This window comes from Oncorhynchus clarkii, chromosome 30 (assembly GCF_045791955.1).
Source record: "Oncorhynchus clarkii lewisi isolate Uvic-CL-2024 chromosome 30, UVic_Ocla_1.0, whole genome shotgun sequence".
Lineage (NCBI taxonomy): Eukaryota > Metazoa > Chordata > Actinopteri > Salmoniformes > Salmonidae > Oncorhynchus > Oncorhynchus clarkii.
Genome location: NC_092176.1, coordinates 7,645,030 through 7,664,091, shown reverse-complemented (window position 1 = coordinate 7,664,091; position 19,062 = coordinate 7,645,030). Strand labels below are relative to the sequence as shown.

Here is a 19,062-nt window from a genome sequence, read left to right as displayed (position 1 = left end):
CTGCTTACCTATTGCAGATTCAGTCTTCCCAGCCTGGTGCAGGTCTACAATTTTTTTTCTGGTGTCCTTTGACAGCTCTTTGGTCTTGGCCATAGTGGAGTTTGGAGTATGACTGTTTGAGGTTGTGGACAGGTGTCTTTTATACTGATAACAAGTTCAAACAGGTGCCATTAATACAGGTAACGAGTGGAGGACAGAGGAGGCCTCTTAAAGAAGAAGTATCAGGTCTGTGAGAGTCAGAAATCTTGCTTGTTTGTAGGTGACCAAATACTTATTTTCCACCATAATTTGCAAATAAATTCATTACAAATCCTACAATGTGATTTTCTGGATTTTTTTTTTCTCAATTTGTCTGTCATAGTTGAAGTGTACCTATGATGAAAATTACAGACCTCTCATCTTTTTAAGTGGGAGAACTTTGGTGGCTGACTAAATACTTTTTTACCCCACTGTATATATTAGGACATACATTACGGTGAGAAAACCGTGCATTGTCTGACTGTGCATTGAGTGGTGCAAGTACTCTACATAAAACTACAGTACATGCAGACTAAGACAAATATGGCTTACATTGTTCCAATAGACAATTTAAATGTTGCAATGTTATTAGATCTAGTAGACAATTTGTTGTGCAGTCATTACCTGGCTGTGCTTTCCTGGTCACTCAGTAGAGAAGGGATGGTCCCACTGGCAGAGAGCAGAGCTGCAGCCAGGCACACAGAGTAGGCAGCACTTGACCCCAGACCCGCTCCAGTTGGCAACTCTGACCACACAGACACAGTCAGGCTGGGTAACCCCCTGCGATGGAGCAAGAACCATGAACCAAATTCTCATTCTCAGCTTAGATGTGCTTATATCTAGGAATAGGAAAGTAGTATGATTTATTAAGACTAAGATAGGCTAGGGAGAAAAGTATATAATTTGGGTGGAAAAGATACAATAAATAAACACTTTCCATGAAATCACTTTAAAACTGGGCTATTGATTGTACCTACTACTGTTCGTAAGAGGCTTTTGGGCACCCATCTCACACAAAAACCTCACACTTTGCAACAGCTCATACAGCAAAAATATCCAGAAAGCACACTTCCTGTGATCTTAATCAAACAGGCCAAAGGACCGAGGCACAGCAGTACTTTCCCTCGGGAATGACTAGTGTGGTGTGCATATGTGCATGGGTGTGAGCTGAGTAGACTTGCTCCGCTGTCAATGTCCATGACAGTCAGACTCCTTTTGGGCAGACAGGAAACGCGGGTGCTCTAAACTAATTGTGGAGCTCTTCTCCCCAGGGACAAACACATCCAGACTTGTTAAGGCTGCAGCGGGGGCCCAGTGCCAGCCTCTAATTAGTGGCTGTCCGTCCTGTCAGAGCCCGTCCACTCCTCTCTCAAACACGCTAGCCTAGCGCTGCCCGCGTCAGCCCCGATTAGGCCTACTCTTTAGCATCCGCCCAGCTCCCAGCTGCCTAAGTCTTCCTCACTAGCATGGGGTCTGTATTGTTCATTAGAGGTTTGGTTCTTGGGTGTCAAGATTAGAATTATCCTATGTTAACACTCCTATATAAATTATCTCTATCAATTTCAATTCTTACCCTGACCCAGCAAAGACAGAGAGGTAGATGTAGAGGAAGGCTAAGATGGCCATGCTGCGAGTATCCAAGGTTCCATTTGATACACCAACCAAGTCTCGCAGCCTCCTGACAAGCTCTGCATCAAGCTCATTCACATTCCCCAGCTCGGCTGTAAGCAGAATTACAAAAATAGACAACATTACCATAGAAGAATAAAAACAAAGCAAACCAACAATTATATTTTGAGCTGTTGTTTTACAGCTTGACCAATAGTTTTGGGGTTCAAGTCCAGTTCAGGCTCTCTCCCAAATTTGCTGCATTGGTGTCAGAAGTGGAATGGAGCTGCTGGGAGGCCATTATGTCCCATAGCACGGACACAAGGATATGACTTTCCAAGGGGGTAGTGTAGCAAACTTAGTACAACACCTACCTTGTCAGGAGGTTTAAGCCTCTTGGTGTAATGGCTAAGGTGTTGGACTGAGTCACAGGGACCAGGGTTCCAATCCCACTCAGACCACCTCTTCAAATTCACTACAGTACATTTCAATCCTCCAGCCAGAAAGCACCTCTCACCTCCAGAGTCAGGAAGCAGCTGCTTCAACTTGGTCACATCCCAGCTGAGGAAAGTGTTGATGTTGGGGAGATTGATGCAGACTTTACTGGTGGATGTGGCTTGCAACCGTAGGTATGTGCGCAGGTTCAAACTCACAGCCAGAGCCACCTAGCAGGGGTTGAAGAAAACAAACCTCTGAATTGTTGTTGTGGTTTCATGAATACATGAGTGTATAAAGATGTTGTATTAGCCTGGGGGCAATTCCATGGTAAAGGAGTTGCACTGAGACTCAGGTTGTTCACTTAAAATGTTACCTATGCCAAAAAAAAAAAAAAAATTCAAAGTTGAACAAACCATACAAACTCTACGCACAATGAATACTTTCAACAATTTACACAGAAAATGTTTCCAAAGCACACGTACTATTAAAACTGTGGAGATCTGCCACTGTTTTTTTGTGACCATTTTACAAAAACTCTTAAATATCTGCTCTGAATTAAGATTAAAATATTTCTGCAGAAAATAATGAGGTGTCAGCTATGATGACACCTTGACTTAGAACAAAAACTATTTTGGTTATTGAACTACAGTAACTGAACTGGATTTACACCAGGGAACAGCATTGCGGTAAAGAATTACATCATGGGTTTCTGTTCTGTACTGCACAAAAATGCATAATTATGGTTATGGATGTCATTCTCTTCATGGTGACGTATCCTCAACAGGTACACAAAGGCAGAAATATGCAATATCCTTATTTTGCATATCTGGGTATTATCCTACACAAATCTGAACCAATCATAGACGTGTCTATATGTTCCACAAGTTTGGGCAGCACAGAAGAGCTCAGTAGAGTACAGTATAGTTCATTATAGTGTAGTGTACTCAACTCTAGTGGGCTCTACTGTGTATTAGGGGTGTGACGTATAAATTCAATTAGGATCGTTAACTTTTAGAAAAGCTCCCTAACCAATCGTTTTAGTTTTTCACAAAATTAAAATCACAGTGCAGTTAACTTAGCACTAACAGGTCCCGATCACCATCATAAAGGGGGGGAAACGAATTAAACAAATACCTAATGCAGCAATGCTGTAACGTTAGGAGGAAATCCGTATCTTTAAAATTATTTGCCACGGATATAAAGCGCTCCGCTCGTCATTAACAGTTGGAAAAATGTCAGAGTGAGACAGTGAAGCGGCAGCAGCAAAATCCTGTATGGGAATACTTTGAGAAATTAAATGAGAAGGTGGTGAAATCTGCTAACCTTGCGAGGTGAAACTGAGCTACAGTGTCAGTACAGGTGCAACGCTGAAAGGGAGGGAACATGAGACCCAACCCGTTGCTGGCAGCAGTGCGATAAGGGACGTAGTGAGAGAAATCTCAGCACCGACTACAGAAAGTATTGCAATTGATATGCAGACACTGTCAATGGTAGAGGATGACGGCTTCAATGTCCGAATGGCATATCTATAACCAGACGGAAGATGCCGAAAAAAAACGTGACAGCCCGGATGGAGAAATTGTATGATTGCTCTGCAAGTAAAAAGCGCGCGCTCTCAAACACCATGCGTGGCGTTAACAGCAGATTGTTGGACATCTATGAACAAGCTGTCATGCATCACTGAAACGAGCCATCACACAGCCCATGTACTGACATATGAGAACATGGAGGAGGCACCCAGCAGGAAACCTAAAACGGCATTAACTACCATTGTTGCCGAGTGTGTGGGGGACAGCAGTAAGAGTGCAGTCTGGTAGGTAGGTATCCAGGACTTCAGTAGATTAAACTGCATTGCCAACTAGCGGTCAAAACGCAGGATCATATCTCAATCACGTCATTTTAGGATTTTTCTTATGGTTTAAACTTGAACAAAATGGTACACTTGTCACATCCCTACCACAGATTGAACAACGAAACAGATATTTCACTGAATGTACACTACCCGGTCAAAAGTTTTATAACACCTAGTCAGTCATTCAAGAGTTTTTCAATATTTTACTATTTTCTACATAATATAAAATAATAGTGCAGACAACAACACTATGAAATAACACGTCTTAAATTAATGATGGACTGTCGTTTCTCTTTGTTTATTTGAGCTGTTCTTGCCATAATATGGACTTGGTCTTTTACCAAATAGGGCTATCTTCTGTATACCACCCCTACCTTGTCACAACAACTGATTGGCTCAAACGCATTAAGGAAAGAAATTCCACACATTAATTTAAGGCACACCTGTTAATTGAAATGCATTGTACATGATTCCATGTGTTATTTCATAGTTTGATGTATATTATTCTACAATGTAGAACATGTAGAAAATAGTAAAATAAAGAAAAACCCTTAAATGACTAGGTGTTCTAAAACTTTTGACAGGTAGTGTATAAATGTGGAAGCATCAGCTTGACATTTCCACTGACAGGCAGGGGGAGAAGATGGAACGAGATGGATTTTGGCCTACATTTTCTTATTGATCTAACATTTGCTCTCAATACAGTTCTCTGTTCACAAAACTAGAATATGTTATGAACAGTTTGGACTAAGTTCTGTAGACTTTCGGTTTTAAAAAAAATCGTGCTGTGTAGAACGAGTGCAAAGGTGAATTGAGATATTGCACACGTGCACTTCGGAGTAGGCGTTCCCTAACGGAAATATGCAGATGTGTGCTAAAACGCGCCAATAGGATCACGCTAGCGCATGCTTGACTCTGCCCACCTCCTTGCTTGTTCTGCCCACTTGGAATCGTTTGTTCCCACTGGAAATGACAGGTACTGGTCTATCTTGGTTTAGTTATAAATCTACTGTGCACTGTACTGAACTCTACTTTTCTTTACTGTCACGATACCAGAATTTTGACTTAGAAACCAGGTTAAGGTTTAGTATCACAATACTAAAAAACAATTAAAAAACACAATACCAAGGCAAAAAAAAAAGAAACCAAAGTCACAGAAAGATCCAGACAAACTCAGCTAACGCTCTGTTCAATTGTTGAGCTTCTTTTGAGTTCAATATCATTAAATGACACTTTTTTTACGTCAACATTTTTCAGAGGCAGCCATTAGTGAATCAATCATAAAATCAATCTAACTACATAACATAATAGTATCCATTTATTATGAACAAAAATATAAACGCAACATTTTAATTGATTTTACGGAGTTAGTTCATATGAGGAAATCAGTCAATTGAAATAAATTCATTAGGTCCTAATCTATTGATTTCACATGACTGGGAATACAGATATGCATCTTTTAGACACAGATACCTTTAAAAAAAAAATGGGGCTACAATGGGCCTCAGGATCTCGTTACAGTATTTTTGCATTCAAATTGCCATCAATAAAATGCCTGGCCATACTTTATAACCCCACCGCCACCATGGGACACTCTGTTCACAACGTTGACATCAGCAAACCGCTCGCCCACAAGACGCTATGAGACTGGTTGGACGTACTGCCAAATTCTCTAAAATGACGGAGACGGCTTATGGTAGAGAAAAGAACATTACATTCTCTGGCAACAGCTCTAGTGGACATTCCTGCAGTCAGCATGCCAATTACACACTTCCTCAAAACTTGAGACATCTGTGGCATTATGTTGTGTGAAAAAAACTGCACATTTTAAAGTGGCCTTTTATTGTCCCCAGCACAAGGTGCCCCTTTGTATTGATCATGCTGTTTAATCAGCTTATTGATATGCCACACCTGTCAGGTGGATAGATTTTCTTGGCAAATGAGAAATGCTCACTAACAGGGATGTAAACACATTTGTGCAAACAATTTTAGAGAAATACGCTTTTTGTGTTCATATTTCTGTTCAGTGAATTTGAATGGTAAATCTTTATTGATAAACTGGGTAAATCAAGATGTAGCCTAGGCCTATTCAAACAGGAGTGTGTGCATGCATTAAGTTATGGAGCGTGTTTTGGCTGATTTCATGGGGCTACAGATGAATCAACTTGCAACCTGTTTCATTGGACTGATCAACAACATTTAAATAGAAATGAGCTTAATTTATAAACGTGTGAGCTGTCTCTTTAACCAGTAATGGCATAGTTCAAGAGAGAACAGGGAGGCTGCCCAAGAGAGAACAGGGAGGCTGCCCATCAGAGCCCCATTCACACATTCTGTTCGCTGAGGCAATAGATCATCTTTGGGAGGGACCAATTTTAAGTGAATTAATAAAGTTTTTGTGGGAATCGACTTTCTGTATCATAATCAGTCACATTGACCCCAAAACACATGGAGTTGGATACAGTGCCGGAAAGAGGAGAATGTTAGCTTCCTTATGAGACCAACATGAGCTCTCTCTACTCCAAATATCAAGCGAGTTACGTGCCATTCACAGAAGGTTGGTGGCACCTTCATTTGGGAGGATGGGCTCGAGGTAATGGCTGGAGCGGAATCATATCAAACACATGGTTTCTGTGCGTTTAAAGCCATTCCATTCACTCTGTTCCATCCATTATTTTGATCCGTCCTCCCCTATGCAGCCTCCATTAGTGCCATTTACATGCGGAACATCACCAAACCATGAAATCCATTGACATGACGTGTCCGTGTTCTTCTTACACACACAAAATTACATCTTGCTCTAACTATACAGACATAGTGTCCGTCTGCATCGTTGTCGTGCACAAATATGCATACACGATCACATGTATACGTTTGTACACATACAAGCAACGGGATACACATTGGCTTGACATTCACTTATTTTCACACATGTACATGTGTGACAGAGAAACTCATACTGCACATGTTCGAAACATGTGTGAGGACTACGTGTGGTGTGCACGCGTTCGTGGCGCATGTGCACATGCATGTGCAGACAAATGCATGCACATCCCATGTAGTCCTCGCACATATCATGGTTGTGACCCTTGCTTTTTCCATGTCAGATTAGCGCGTTAAATAACATCTCTTTATAAAATACGTGTCGCAGAATGTGTATAGGCTAGACTCAAACAAATTGTTTCAGTCTGACACGTCCCCGAGCACAGAGTAAACTACATCTGAAAAGAGCTAAAACAGGGAAGAGGATGGAGGAGATGAGAGCTAAAAGGGGTCAGAGTAAGCTCTGGGCTCTCTAAGCAGCAACTAAAATGAGAAATGTTAGAGAAAATATGTCCACACACGTCCCGAGAGAGTGAGGACTGATCGTCTTTTTTTTTGGATCCAATTTGTGTGGGAGTCTTTGCCGCTGGTCCGCTGGCTTGAGCTGACGAACGTTTGATACAATTCTAAGTATCAAGATTCAGGAAGACACCAAGTTCATGTATCGATATTTTGTACTTGTGCCACACAGAGGACTTGGTCTGAAATTGTCGGTAGCACCCGGATGTCTGCCCTTTTTAAATCCAGGGTTCCATCCTGGGAGCGGCATCGCGTGGACATTGGCAAAGTTGTTGACATAGTGGACGATTCGCTGAATGTCCTCGTAGTACAGCACCTGTTTGCTGGCGAGACGACCACCACACTACTTCTTCCTTGGAACCACACCACGTTCCTTGTAGAACTTTATCACTGCTGTCAGCTTATTTGTAGAAATTCTGAAACCAGAAAATAAATGACTTAAAACATGCCTTTATGTGCTGAAAGGAACAATGTATTCTGAGTTCTTATTTCTATTCATGATACAGCCTACTACTAATTCTTCCTGAAGTACCTCATTACCACTGTTGCAGCTCCAATAATAACAGAAAACATCCAAGTTGTATTACTCTAAAGAAAACTTAAGTGTAGGAACTTGAATGTTTCTCTTCAGATTTGCTTGCCATCAAGGAAATATGTCCTCTGATGTTTGCTCCTTTTAGAGCTGAACGTTTTCTTGCAGAGGTTCTTGGAAAAAGCTACTTGTTTTTTCTCTGGAAAAGTAAGATAACAATATATAATTCTTTAACATTCAGTCATTGTCATCTATTTTGGCCAATACATTTTCAAATATCAATAATTACACAACCTGCACTCATTCAAATGCATCCGTGAACACACACAAACTGTACACAGTTTTACTAGTATTGATATGAAGGTATTTGATAACGTTATTGATGGCCATTTCATGCATTTATGTAACCTGTCTTTAGGACAAATATAAGCACCCACCACACACGCACAGGTCGAATAAGTTACTGCAAATATTTTAAGGTCTCGCTCTCGGCTTTAATACGCTAGCTAGCTAGTCAGTCTATTTGTCTCATCACACACACACACACACACACACACACACACAGCAAACTAAACTTGACTAATAGTTGAATGGCAAGCACTTACCATTGGTGAGTTCATTAAAACTGGTCACGTCTCGACCATCTCCTTGGGGGTAAAAAGCAAATAGCAGGGCCTCCCTTCATTGGACTTGCAAGTGCACCTGAACTCGAACCTTTTCAATTTCTTGTCCAGAATCACTGACATATTACCCCTAAACCGACTGAAGCACCGTAATTGAAAGAGCCAACATTAACGGGTGGTCTTCCTCGGTTGCCTCAAGGGGCTTGGCCTCAACGTCGGTGAGCTCGTCTAACTCGGTGTCTGTGCTGTCTGGAGTCGCTGATGGACACACTCTCTGGCTCAGGTGTCAAAATGTAGTCGGCAATAAGTTGGCAGCCCTGATCGTCTGAAACAGCTCCCAGCACAACATTACTATTTCCTGCGAATCCATTGATGCAGTAGAAATCTAAGCTAGCTAGCAAAGGTGTAGGCAGTAGTAACAGTGTGACTAAGTGTAACCGACGTGAAATGGCTAGCTAGTTAGCGGTGGTGTGCGCTAATAGCGTTTCAATTGGTGACGTCACTCGCTCTGAGACCTTAAAGTAGTTGTTCCCCTTGCTCTGCAAGGGCCGCGGCTTTTGTGGCACGATGGGTAACGATGCTTCGTGGGTGTAAAAAATAATTACAGGGGGCAGTTTGGGAAAAAAAACAAATCCTGTCAGAATCGTACTACTCCTTCACTCTGCAGTCTGACTCATCCCAAACCATCTCCATTGGGTTGAGGGCGGGGGATTGTGGAGGCCAAGTCATCTGATGCAGCACTAAGACATGAAGGTCAGTCAAAGTAATGATGGACTGTCATTTTTCTGCTTATTTAAGCTGTTCTTGACATTTACCCTATTTGGTAAAAGACTATCTTCTGTATACCACCCCTACCTTGTCACAACACAACTGATTGGAATTTCTTAATGTGTTTGAGACAATGAACTTAACAAGGTACACCTGTTAATTGAAATGCATTCCAGGTGACTACCTCATGAAGCTGGCTGAGAGAATGCCAAGAGTGTGTAAAGCGGTCATCAAGGCAAAGTGTGGCTACTTCAGAACAAGAATGTGAAAAATCTCCTAAAATATATTTAACACTATTGGTTACTACATGATTCCATGTGTTATTTCATAGTTTTGATGTCTTCACTAATATTCTACAATGTAGAAAATAGTAAAAATAAATTAAAACCCTGGAATGAGTAGGTGTGTCCTAAATTTTGACTGGTACTGTACATATCCAAACCAGAAGCCATGGATTACAGGCATAATCTGCACCGAGCTAAAAGCTAGAGCGGCAGCTTTCAAGGAGCGGGACACTAGTCTGGATGCTTATAAGAAATCCCGCTATGCCCTCAGACGAACCATGAAACAGGCAAAGCGTCAATACCGAACAAAGGTTGAATCCTACTACACCGGCTCTGACGCTCGTCGGATGTGGCAGGGTTTACGGACTACGAAGGGAAACACAGCCGCGAGCTGCGAAATTATGCACGCTTACCTTTTATGCTCGCTTCAAGGCAAGCAACACTAAAGCACATGAGAGCACCAGCTGTTCCGGACGAATGTGTGATCACGCTCTCCGTAGCCGATGTGAGCAAGACATTTAAACAAGTCAACATTCACAATGCCGTGGGGCCAGACGGATTACCAGGGCATGTACTCAGTGCATGCGCGGACCAACTGGCAAGTGTCTTCACTGACATTTTCAACCTCTCCCTGACCGAGTCTAATAACAACATGTTGCAAGCAGACCACCATAGTCCCTGTGCCAAAGAATGCAAAGGTAACCTGCCTAAATGACTACCGCCCCGTAGCACTGGGCTAGCCATGGCTCACATCAACACCATCATCCCAGAAACCTGAGACCCACTCCAATTTCCAACAGATCCACAGATGACGCAATCTCAATCGCACTCAACACTGACCTTTCCCACCTGGACAAAAGGAACACCTATGTGAGAATGCTGTTCATTGACTACAGCTCAGTGATCAACACCATAGTGCCCACAAAGCTCCTCACTAAGCTAAGGAGACTAAACACCTCCCTCTGCAACTGGATCCTGTACTTCCTGACGGGCTGCCCCCAGGTGGTAAGGGTAGGCAACAACACGTCTGCCACGCTGATCCTCAACACCGGGGCCCCTCAGGGGTGCATGCTTAGTCCTGTACTCCCTGTTCACCCACAACTTCAGGGCCAAACACAACTCCAACACCATCCTTAAGTTTGCTGATGACAACAGTGGTAGGCCTGATCACCGACAACCATGAGACAGCCTATAGGTAGGAGGTCAGAGACCTGGCATTGTGGAGCCAGGACAACAACCTCTCCCTCAATGTGAGCAAGACAAAAGAGCTGTTCGTGGACTACAGGAAAAGGAGGGCCGAACAGGCCCCCATTAACGTTGACAGGGCTGTAGTGGAGCGGGTTGAGAGTTTCAAGTTCCTTGGTGTCCACATCACCCTCAGTAGACTGAAAAGATTTGGGATGGGTCCCCAGATCCTCAAAAAGTTGTACAGCTGCAGTATCAAGAGCATCCTGACCGGTTGCGCCACCACCTGTTATGCTAACTGCCATCCAGGACTAATATACTAGGCGGTGTCAGAAAAAAGTATCCTAAACTAAATATAAGTGTTGATATTAGTTATGTTTATGTATTTCAAAAACCTTTAAGACTTTTTCTGGTAGATGTTTTCTAAGAATCCTTTTCCAACTGTTTGACAAGAATGCCTTTTTTAAATAACTCTTTGCTTTTATTTGACATGCTCCTAGAAACCTCACGTTGGTGATCATGGGTCTTTTTACATAGAGCCCGACCAATGTATAGGTTCATCAATATTATCGGCTGATATTGGCCTTTTAGCGCTATATCGGTATTGGCTGATAATTCCACCGATGACCAATTTATAGGAAGAAAAGGCTACACATTTTTTCCCGCGAAATTGCACATCACCATCTTCTGTCTTTTGTGGCACCAATGTAAGGGTTTATGGCAGGGGAAACAGTGTTGCAGTAGTCTAGTGTATGGTGCGGAAATAATGACAAGAGACCCTGGGGAGCTTTGCGTTCACGCTGCCTTAAAGGGAACCGGACTAAGGAATTAAAGCGAACCGAACTCAGACCATCTCTTGATGGTCTCCATTCGGTTCGCTTCGGGGGCTCTTTTGGAGGGGTCTGAGTCTCTTTGGAGTGTTCACACTGCACAAAAATGTAAGCAAACAGCACTGAGTTCACAAAAACTGTCAAAGGGACCAAGTGTGAAAACACCCTTAGGCTCAAATTGTGTTTGTTGATTCTAGCAAATAATTCTACTTCACTGGCTAGCTGAGGGTTTCTCAACTCTGCGATGTAGTTACAACACATCAATGGAGTTGAGTGGTAGACAAGTGTGTGGACTGTATCTCTGACTACGTTGAGTCATTGTCAGTCGATACTTCTAAAAATATTAATTCTACCTATGTTTGTCCTCTGTAGGTGTGCAGCTTTGTTTGCTGAAATCTATATTTTTTAAATAAACCGTTAATCAAATACAACCACCGACTGTTTCCCCATATCGACTGACAGCGACTCGATGTAGTCGGGAGGTACACTCCGCCCACAGTCATTGCAACCAACTGCAGTGAGATGTAGAGTAAAGCTCTTCACAAATCCACCTGTATGCGAATACCCGAGACCCGATCCTGGACCGAGACGATCCGGATCCAGACTTCTAAATAATGTCACAGGTCTGAGTTGGATTTGATATGATCGTCACAGGTCTAAGGTATGTGTAATTTTGACTGACTTGTCCGGAAGGATCTGAACGTGACTGCTGCAGTAGAGAGCAAGAGAGAAATGGTATAATTTATGCTGCTGCTCTTGCTTTTTACAAGAGTGGAGCGTGTAGCTTGTTGTTGGCCAATCCATGAGTCATCAAAGCGGCAATAGGCTACAGTCATAGAGCCTCGCTCTGTGTGTTGCAAAAGTAAGGAGATATCTAATCAATGGAAGTGAAAATGACAAAATTATAAGTTAAAGGAGAAGGATAGGCTACAATGACCAAGAGCCAACAGGTAGGCTACTAGTTAATATTCTGAATGGAGTTATTTGTAACTAGGATTAGAAAGTGCATGCACTGCAGCCTCAGTTAGCCTACCTACCTAACTTCTCACGGTTTGATCCAGTCAAGACCAATACTACGTAATCATACGATGATAAATAATCTAGCTATGGCAGCTATTAGCCTACTATAGCGCGAGTCAGCTTGGTTGGTTGCTGTCTCATCTCTCGCTTTCTCCTCCCCGTGTCACTCGCTCACAGTACGGCCCCTCCCTGCCTGTTAGAGCGGCACATCTCTCCCTCCATCCTCTCCCTTTAATAAAAAAATAAAACAATTCTACTGCTTCCCTCACTCGGATCGGAACGGGTCTGGATCCAACTAGGTCTAGTTGTCCTCAGGTCCATTTCGGAACGGGTCCAACTTACAATTGTGATGAGGCATATCTGGGAAAGGGTATACAATAATTTCTGCATCATTGGGAAATTTAAAAAATGACACTACCCAGACTCTGCCTAGAGCTGGCCATCCAACCAAACAACCTGGCAAAAAGGACTTTGAGGGCCTCCCGGGTGGCGCAGTGGTTAAGGGCGCTGTACTGCAGCGCCATCAGAGTCCCTGGGTTCGCGCCCAGGCTCTGTCGTAACCGGCCGCGACCGGGAGGTCCGTGGGGCGACGCACAATTGGCCTAGCGTCGCCCGGGTTAGGGAGGCCTAGCGTCGCCCGGGTTAGCGACTCCTGTGGCGGGCTGGGCGCAGTGTGCGCTAACCAAGGTGGCCAGGTGCACGGTGTTTCCTCCGCATTGGTGCGGCTGGCTTCCGGGTTGGATGCGTGCTGTGTTAAGAAGCAGTGACTTGTAAGGCTTGGTTGGGTTGTGTATCGGAGGACGCATGACTTTCAACCTTCGTCTCTCCCGAGCCCGTACGGGAGTTGTAGCGATGAGACAAGATAGTAGCTACTACAACAATTGGATACCATGAAATTGGGGAGAAAATGGGGTAAAATAAATTTAATTAAAAAAAAAAAAAAGGGCCTTTGATCAGGGAGGCCCAAGAACCCGACTCAGAGAACTACAGAGTTCCTTGGCCGAGATGGGAGAACATGATAAAAGGCTTTATGGGAGAATGGCCAGACAGAAGTCACTCCTGAGAAAAAGGCATGACAGCACATCTAGAGTGCATGTGAAATGCATGTGAAAGACCGGGCAATAAGGTAAAAGATTCTGGTCTGATGAGATAAAAATGTAACTCTGACCTGAATGCAAAGCCCATCTAACACCATCCCTACCGTGAAGCACGGTGGTGGCAGCATCATGCTATGAGGATGCTTTTCAGTGGTAGGGACTGGAAGACTGGTAAGGCTAGAGGGAACAATGTCTGGAGCCAAATACAGACAAATCCTTGATGAGAAACTTCTTCTGAGTGGAAACTACCTTGGAATGTACATATTTGCCCCAGTCTAACAGGACAATTCCCCCAAGCAAGACTGGAATGGCTTCAGAACAAGAATGTGAAAATCCTTGAGGCCCAGCCAAAGGCCAGACTTGAATCTCACTGAAAATATGTGGAAAGACTTGAAGATTGCTGTTCACCACCACTCCCCATCACTCTAAAGAGGTTGAGAAAATGTGCCAGGAAAAATGGGGGAAAAATCCCCATATCCAGATATGCAAAGTTTATACACACACTCAAGACGACTTAATGCTGTAAAGGTGCTTCTACGAAGTATTGACTCAGGGGTGTGAATACTTATTTAAATGAGATCTCTATTTCATTCAATACATTTGCTAAAACGTCTAAACATGTTTTCACCTCGTCGTTATGGAGTATTGTGTGTAGATGGGGGAGAAATTATATTGATTTAATTTTGAATTCAGGCTGTAACACAAAGTGTGGAATAAGGCAGGCGCTAGCTAGGTGGTCCACTGATTATACTGCGCTCCAACGTTACTATACTTACCTTGCCATGCACGACAGCGTGTTCTCCGTGGAGGATAGCTTTCCCAGGTGCAGACATGATACATTCCTTGATATGCATTCTGATAGCGGGCTACGTTTTGGTACAGCGAATTTGTTAAGTAAATTATTAGTTGTTAGCAAGGTAACTAGCTGGCTAGCCTCCAGACAATTCGCCAGAAAAACGTTATCTGGCAATTATTAGTGATACGTCAACCACTCCGAATGATGAGGGGTCGTCTATACACAATCCCGATGTATTTTTAAAAGGGATAAAACGTCAGTATGAAGCTGTATCCACTTAAATAGCTTGCTACCGTAATTATAGTGGAAACATCATGCGACAGTGAACTGTCAACACAACGCAGGCAGCCAGCGAGCCATAGCTCTGCTTCATGTCCAATCAGCGCTAGAGGTGAGATGTACAGATCTTTTGCTAGCCAATCAACATCCTACTCTGTCCCTCGTGCCATTGGTCGTGCGACAAGCTGTCCATCCCACGCACATACGGATACCAGGGATAAACAAGAGGCATAACGCGCGTTTTTATATTATGCAAACATGGCTTCAATGATTACCAAACCATCTCACCTACGTTGTATCCTGACAAGGACTAGCAAATGTTTAGCTGTGACTTGGACAAAGACATCATTTGGATCAGAAAGAAGGTAGCTGTATGGACCATCGCTTCTTATACAAATATTTTATCTTGTTTGGTAGCTAGCTAGCTATGTGCCATAGTTATTTGACACAGTTAGCTTACACATCAGTGGAGGCTGATGGGAAGAGCTATAGGAGGACGGGTTCCATTAATGGATGGAATTGGATAAATGGAACGGAGTCAAACATGTGGTTTGCATAGGTTTTGATACCCTTCATTTATTCTATAACAGCCATTACAGTGAGCCTGTCCTCCTATAGCTCCTCCCATCAGCCTCCTATGTTTCACATGTAACGTGTCACTAGTTACACAGGTAGTGCAAGAGAATGGGATAAGAAACACACCTGAAATTGTTGTAGATGACGGCTAACTATGCTAGCCAATAATATTGCCTACAGACAGACAGCTGAAATGATCTTGCTTGCACTGATAGCCAAGCTAGCATAAAGCTCTTGGTTATATTTTTCTCCTGTAAAGTTATGCCTCCAAAACTGATGGAGAAAGCAGGATCCCCAAAATATACACTAAAACTGGTGATAAAGGTGAGTATGCAAGCAAGTTATTGCACATCATATGGTGATTTCAACAAGGAACGCTTTGTTTATCGTCTTCCTGTCATTGCCAAAGGTTTCTCTAGCACTTACACTGGAGAGAGAAGACCCAAGGAAGATCATGTGTTTGAAGCATTGGGAACAACAGATGAGTTGTCATCAGCGATAGGGTAATGTGATGTCCATTCCTTCTATTGGGTATTATGCTTTGTTCCTCCTTACTGAATTTATTCACCGTCTTGTGTTGTCTTCTGCAGCTTGGCCAGGGAGTTTTGTATCGACAAAGGCCATACATTCACAGATCAACTGGACAAGGTCTGAGTTGTAACTTTTCCCCGTTCATTTATGGAGAGTAATGACGAATGTTGTCTTGCACTCAACGTTTACCCTTCTAACCCCACAGATTCAGTGTGTCTTACAAGATGTGGGATCCAACATTGCCACACCTCAGTCATCTGCACGAGAAATTCATATAAGTAAATGACTTAGTGTAAATCATTTTGAAGAATCATTCCACACAGCTTACCCGAGTCAATGGTCTTCTCATTGTCCTTATTATACTCTCTCGCACTCCTGCCAACAGAAAAAACTAAGTTCAGTTCCCAACCAGTGGCAGACCTTGAAGGCTGGATTGATGAGTTCACGGAGAAGCTTCCACCACTGACGAACTTCATATTACCTGTAAGCACTCACACACTGGATGAATCTTTTAGAAAACTGAAATGTTATTTAAAACGTGATGTGGAATTGTGAGAGGCTTAGGGGTTCATATTCCAAATACATGAGCTGACAATATGTTCAAGGTAAAACAGCATGAGGCAGATAAGGTACTGTAATTGTATTTGTGAATCCATGTGTAAAGCAACTCAATGCATGTGTATGGACTTGTACTACAGTGCATTCGGAAAGTATTCACACCCCTTGACTTTTTTCCTCATTTTGTTAGTTTACAGCCTTATTCTAAAATTGATTAAATATTTTCTCTAATCTACACACAATACCCCACAATGACAAAGCAAAAACAGGTTTAGACATTTTTGCAAATGTATAAAAATAAATCACATTTACATAAGTATTCAGATCCTTTAGTCAGTACTTTGTTGAAGCACCTTTGGCAGCTATTACAGCCTCGAGTCTTCTTCAGTGTGACGCTACAAGCTTCGCACACCGGGTATTTGGGGAGTTTATCCCATTCTTCTCTGCAGATCCTCTTAAGCTGCAGATCGGTGTGATGGGGAGCGTCGCTGCACAACTATTTCAGGTCTCTCCAGAGATATTTTCATCGGGTTTAAGTCCGGGCTCTGGCTCGGCCACTCAAGAACATTTAAGACTTGTCCCGAAGCAACTCCTGAGTTGTCTTGGCTGTGTGCTTAGTGTCGTTGTCCTGTTGCAAGGTGAACCTTCGCCCCAGTCTGAGGTCCTGAGCGCCCTGGAGAAGGTTTTCATCAAGGATCTCTCTGTACTGTGCTCCGTTCATATTTCCCTCGATCCTGACTAGTCTTCCAGTCCCTGCCTCTGAAAAACATCCCCACAGTTTGATTCTGCCACCACTATGCATCACTGTAGGGATGATGGCATTCAGGCCAAATAGTTCAAACTTGGTTTCATCAGACCAGAGAATCTTGTTTCTCATGGTCTTAGTCCTTTAGGTGCCTTTGGGCAAACTCTAAGCTTGCGGTCATGTGCCTTTTGCTGAGGAGTGGCTTCCGTCTGGCCACTCTACCATAAAGGCCTGATTGGTAGAGTGCTGCAGATGGTTGTCCTTCTGGAAGGTTCTCCCATCTCCACAGAGGAAATCTGGAGCTCGGTCAGGGTTTTTGGTCACCTCCCTGACCAAGGCCCTTCTCCCCCGATTGTTCAGATTGGCCGGGCAACCAGCTCTAGGAAGAGTCTTTGTGGTTCCAAACTTCTTCTATTTAAGAATGATGGAGGCCACTGTGCTCTTGGGGACCTTCAATACTGCAGACATTTTTTTTGGTACCCTTCCCCAGATCTGTGCCTCGACGTAATCCTGTCTCGGCCCTCTACGGACAATTCCATCAACCTCATGGCTTGGTTTCTGTTCTGACGTGCACTGTCAACTGTGGGACCTTATATAGACGTGTGTCCCTTTCCAAATCATATTCAATCAATTGGGTTTACCACAAGTGGACTCCAAGAAACATCAAGGATGATCAATGGAAACAGGGTGCACCTGAGCTCAATTTTGAGTCTCATAGCAAAGGGTCCGAATACTTATGTAAATAAGGTATGCTTTTTTTTCTCTTTTCTTTTTTTACACATTTGCAAAAAAATTGCTTCATCATTATGGGGTATTGTGTGTAGATTGAGGAAAAATGTTCATTTTAGAATATAGCTGTAATGTGGGAAAAGTGGAGGGGTCTGAACTTTCTGAATGCACTGTGTATATATTGGTGTTATTCATAAGGACCCTTTTTGGGTGAATACATTGTCTGTGCATATTGGTTTGATGTGTTTTTATCTTAACTTCTCTGTCCGGTTAGTCTGGAGGAAAGAGCAGTGCGGCCCTCCACATAGCACGGACAGTGTGTCGCAGAGCAGAACGCAGGTGAGTTCCAACGAATCATACGGTTGTTTAGACCCAACACTGTATAACGTTGTGATCCTGAACGTAGCCCCAGAAACAGCCATAACACTCGTCTTATCTTTCCAGTGTTTCCCCTATTGTGCGGTCAGGTGAGGCCGATCCTGATGTTGCCAAATATTTGAACAGGTATTATCCTTGTATAAATGTGCAGATGTATTATCATGCGTTTAAGGAAGTGGTGTACTCTTGTTGATAATCATTTACCTCACGTCTTCCCATAGATTGAGCGACTACCTGTTCACAGTGGCCAGGTACACAGCCATGAAAGAAGGCAACGAGGAGACGATCTACAAAAGACCCGAGTGACACATGTCTACACGTGAAAGATCAAACCGGGGACCTTTGTGGAACAACCTTTGTTCTGCTTCTAGGTTGAATTAATCATCGGCATTGTTTTATGTGAAAGGCAGTTTGATGGGTCTAAGTTTAAATACTGTATCTCGTGATGGAACTTTTCCTAGATTTCAAATAAACACTTGAATCCAAATTCGACTTCGCTAGAGGCAAAATCTAAACGTACGGACACTACTTTTGCCATGCGGTACTTTTTAAAATGTTGCAACAACCATTTTTGAACAGGATAATAATAAAATGAGGTTTGATTTTGTAATGACGTGCACAAGTTATAATCCTGTATTGTGTATATGAAGCACAGGTTGTATCACAAGAAGCTTTCAATACAATTTCTTTATCAGGTATTTCAGAGAACTGGATGACTAGCTTTTATCACTCGGCATCAGAAAGTACACTTTTCTAATGAAAACAGATGAGACTCCATTTTGAATGATCATAAACCTATATTTGTTTAGCATTTCTACAAACTCTTATGCTGTCATCCGATGCTGCAGTAAATAAACTTCTTCCATCATCACA

General features: G+C 42.9%; 2 protein-coding genes across 2 annotated transcripts in view; one reads left to right on the top strand and one right to left on the bottom strand.

Moving 5' to 3' along the window:
* The window catches only part of LOC139389322 (mevalonate kinase-like), a 27,266-nt gene extending 12,537 nt beyond the window's left edge, over window positions 1–14,729 (bottom strand). The window contains exons 1-4 of the mRNA XM_071135988.1: window positions 14,374–14,729; window positions 2,144–2,291; window positions 1,592–1,739; window positions 643–798 (exon numbers count right to left, since the gene is read on the bottom strand). Of these exons, the coding sequence (XP_070992089.1) occupies window positions 643–798; window positions 1,592–1,739; window positions 2,144–2,291; window positions 14,374–14,451 (530 nt within the window). The 5' untranslated portion in view covers window positions 14,452–14,729. The remainder of the gene's footprint in view (window positions 1–642; window positions 799–1,591; window positions 1,740–2,143; window positions 2,292–14,373) is intronic.
* On the top strand, window positions 14,722–19,062 carry LOC139389323 (corrinoid adenosyltransferase MMAB-like). Its single transcript, XM_071135989.1, has 9 exons — window positions 14,722–15,037; window positions 15,508–15,572; window positions 15,658–15,751; window positions 15,839–15,896; window positions 15,985–16,057; window positions 16,165–16,262; window positions 18,086–18,150; window positions 18,256–18,315; window positions 18,411–19,062. The coding sequence occupies exons 1-9, from the start codon at window positions 14,931–14,933 to the stop codon at window positions 18,493–18,495; spliced, it is 705 nt and encodes a 234-aa protein (XP_070992090.1). The 5' UTR covers window positions 14,722–14,930; the 3' UTR covers window positions 18,496–19,062.

Excerpts from the sequence above, each read along its gene's own strand:
- LOC139389323 (XM_071135989.1), top strand. The coding sequence starts at position 14,931 with ATGGCTTCAATGATTACCAAACCATCTCACCTACGTTGTATCCTGACA. Across the intron at positions 15,752-15,838 it reads GAGTTGTCATCAGCGATAGG|CTTGGCCAGGGAGTTTTGTA; the intron begins GTAATGTGATGT and ends TGTCTTCTGCAG. Across the intron at positions 16,058-16,164 it reads TGCACGAGAAATTCATATAA|AAAAAACTAAGTTCAGTTCC; the intron begins GTAAATGACTTA and ends TCCTGCCAACAG.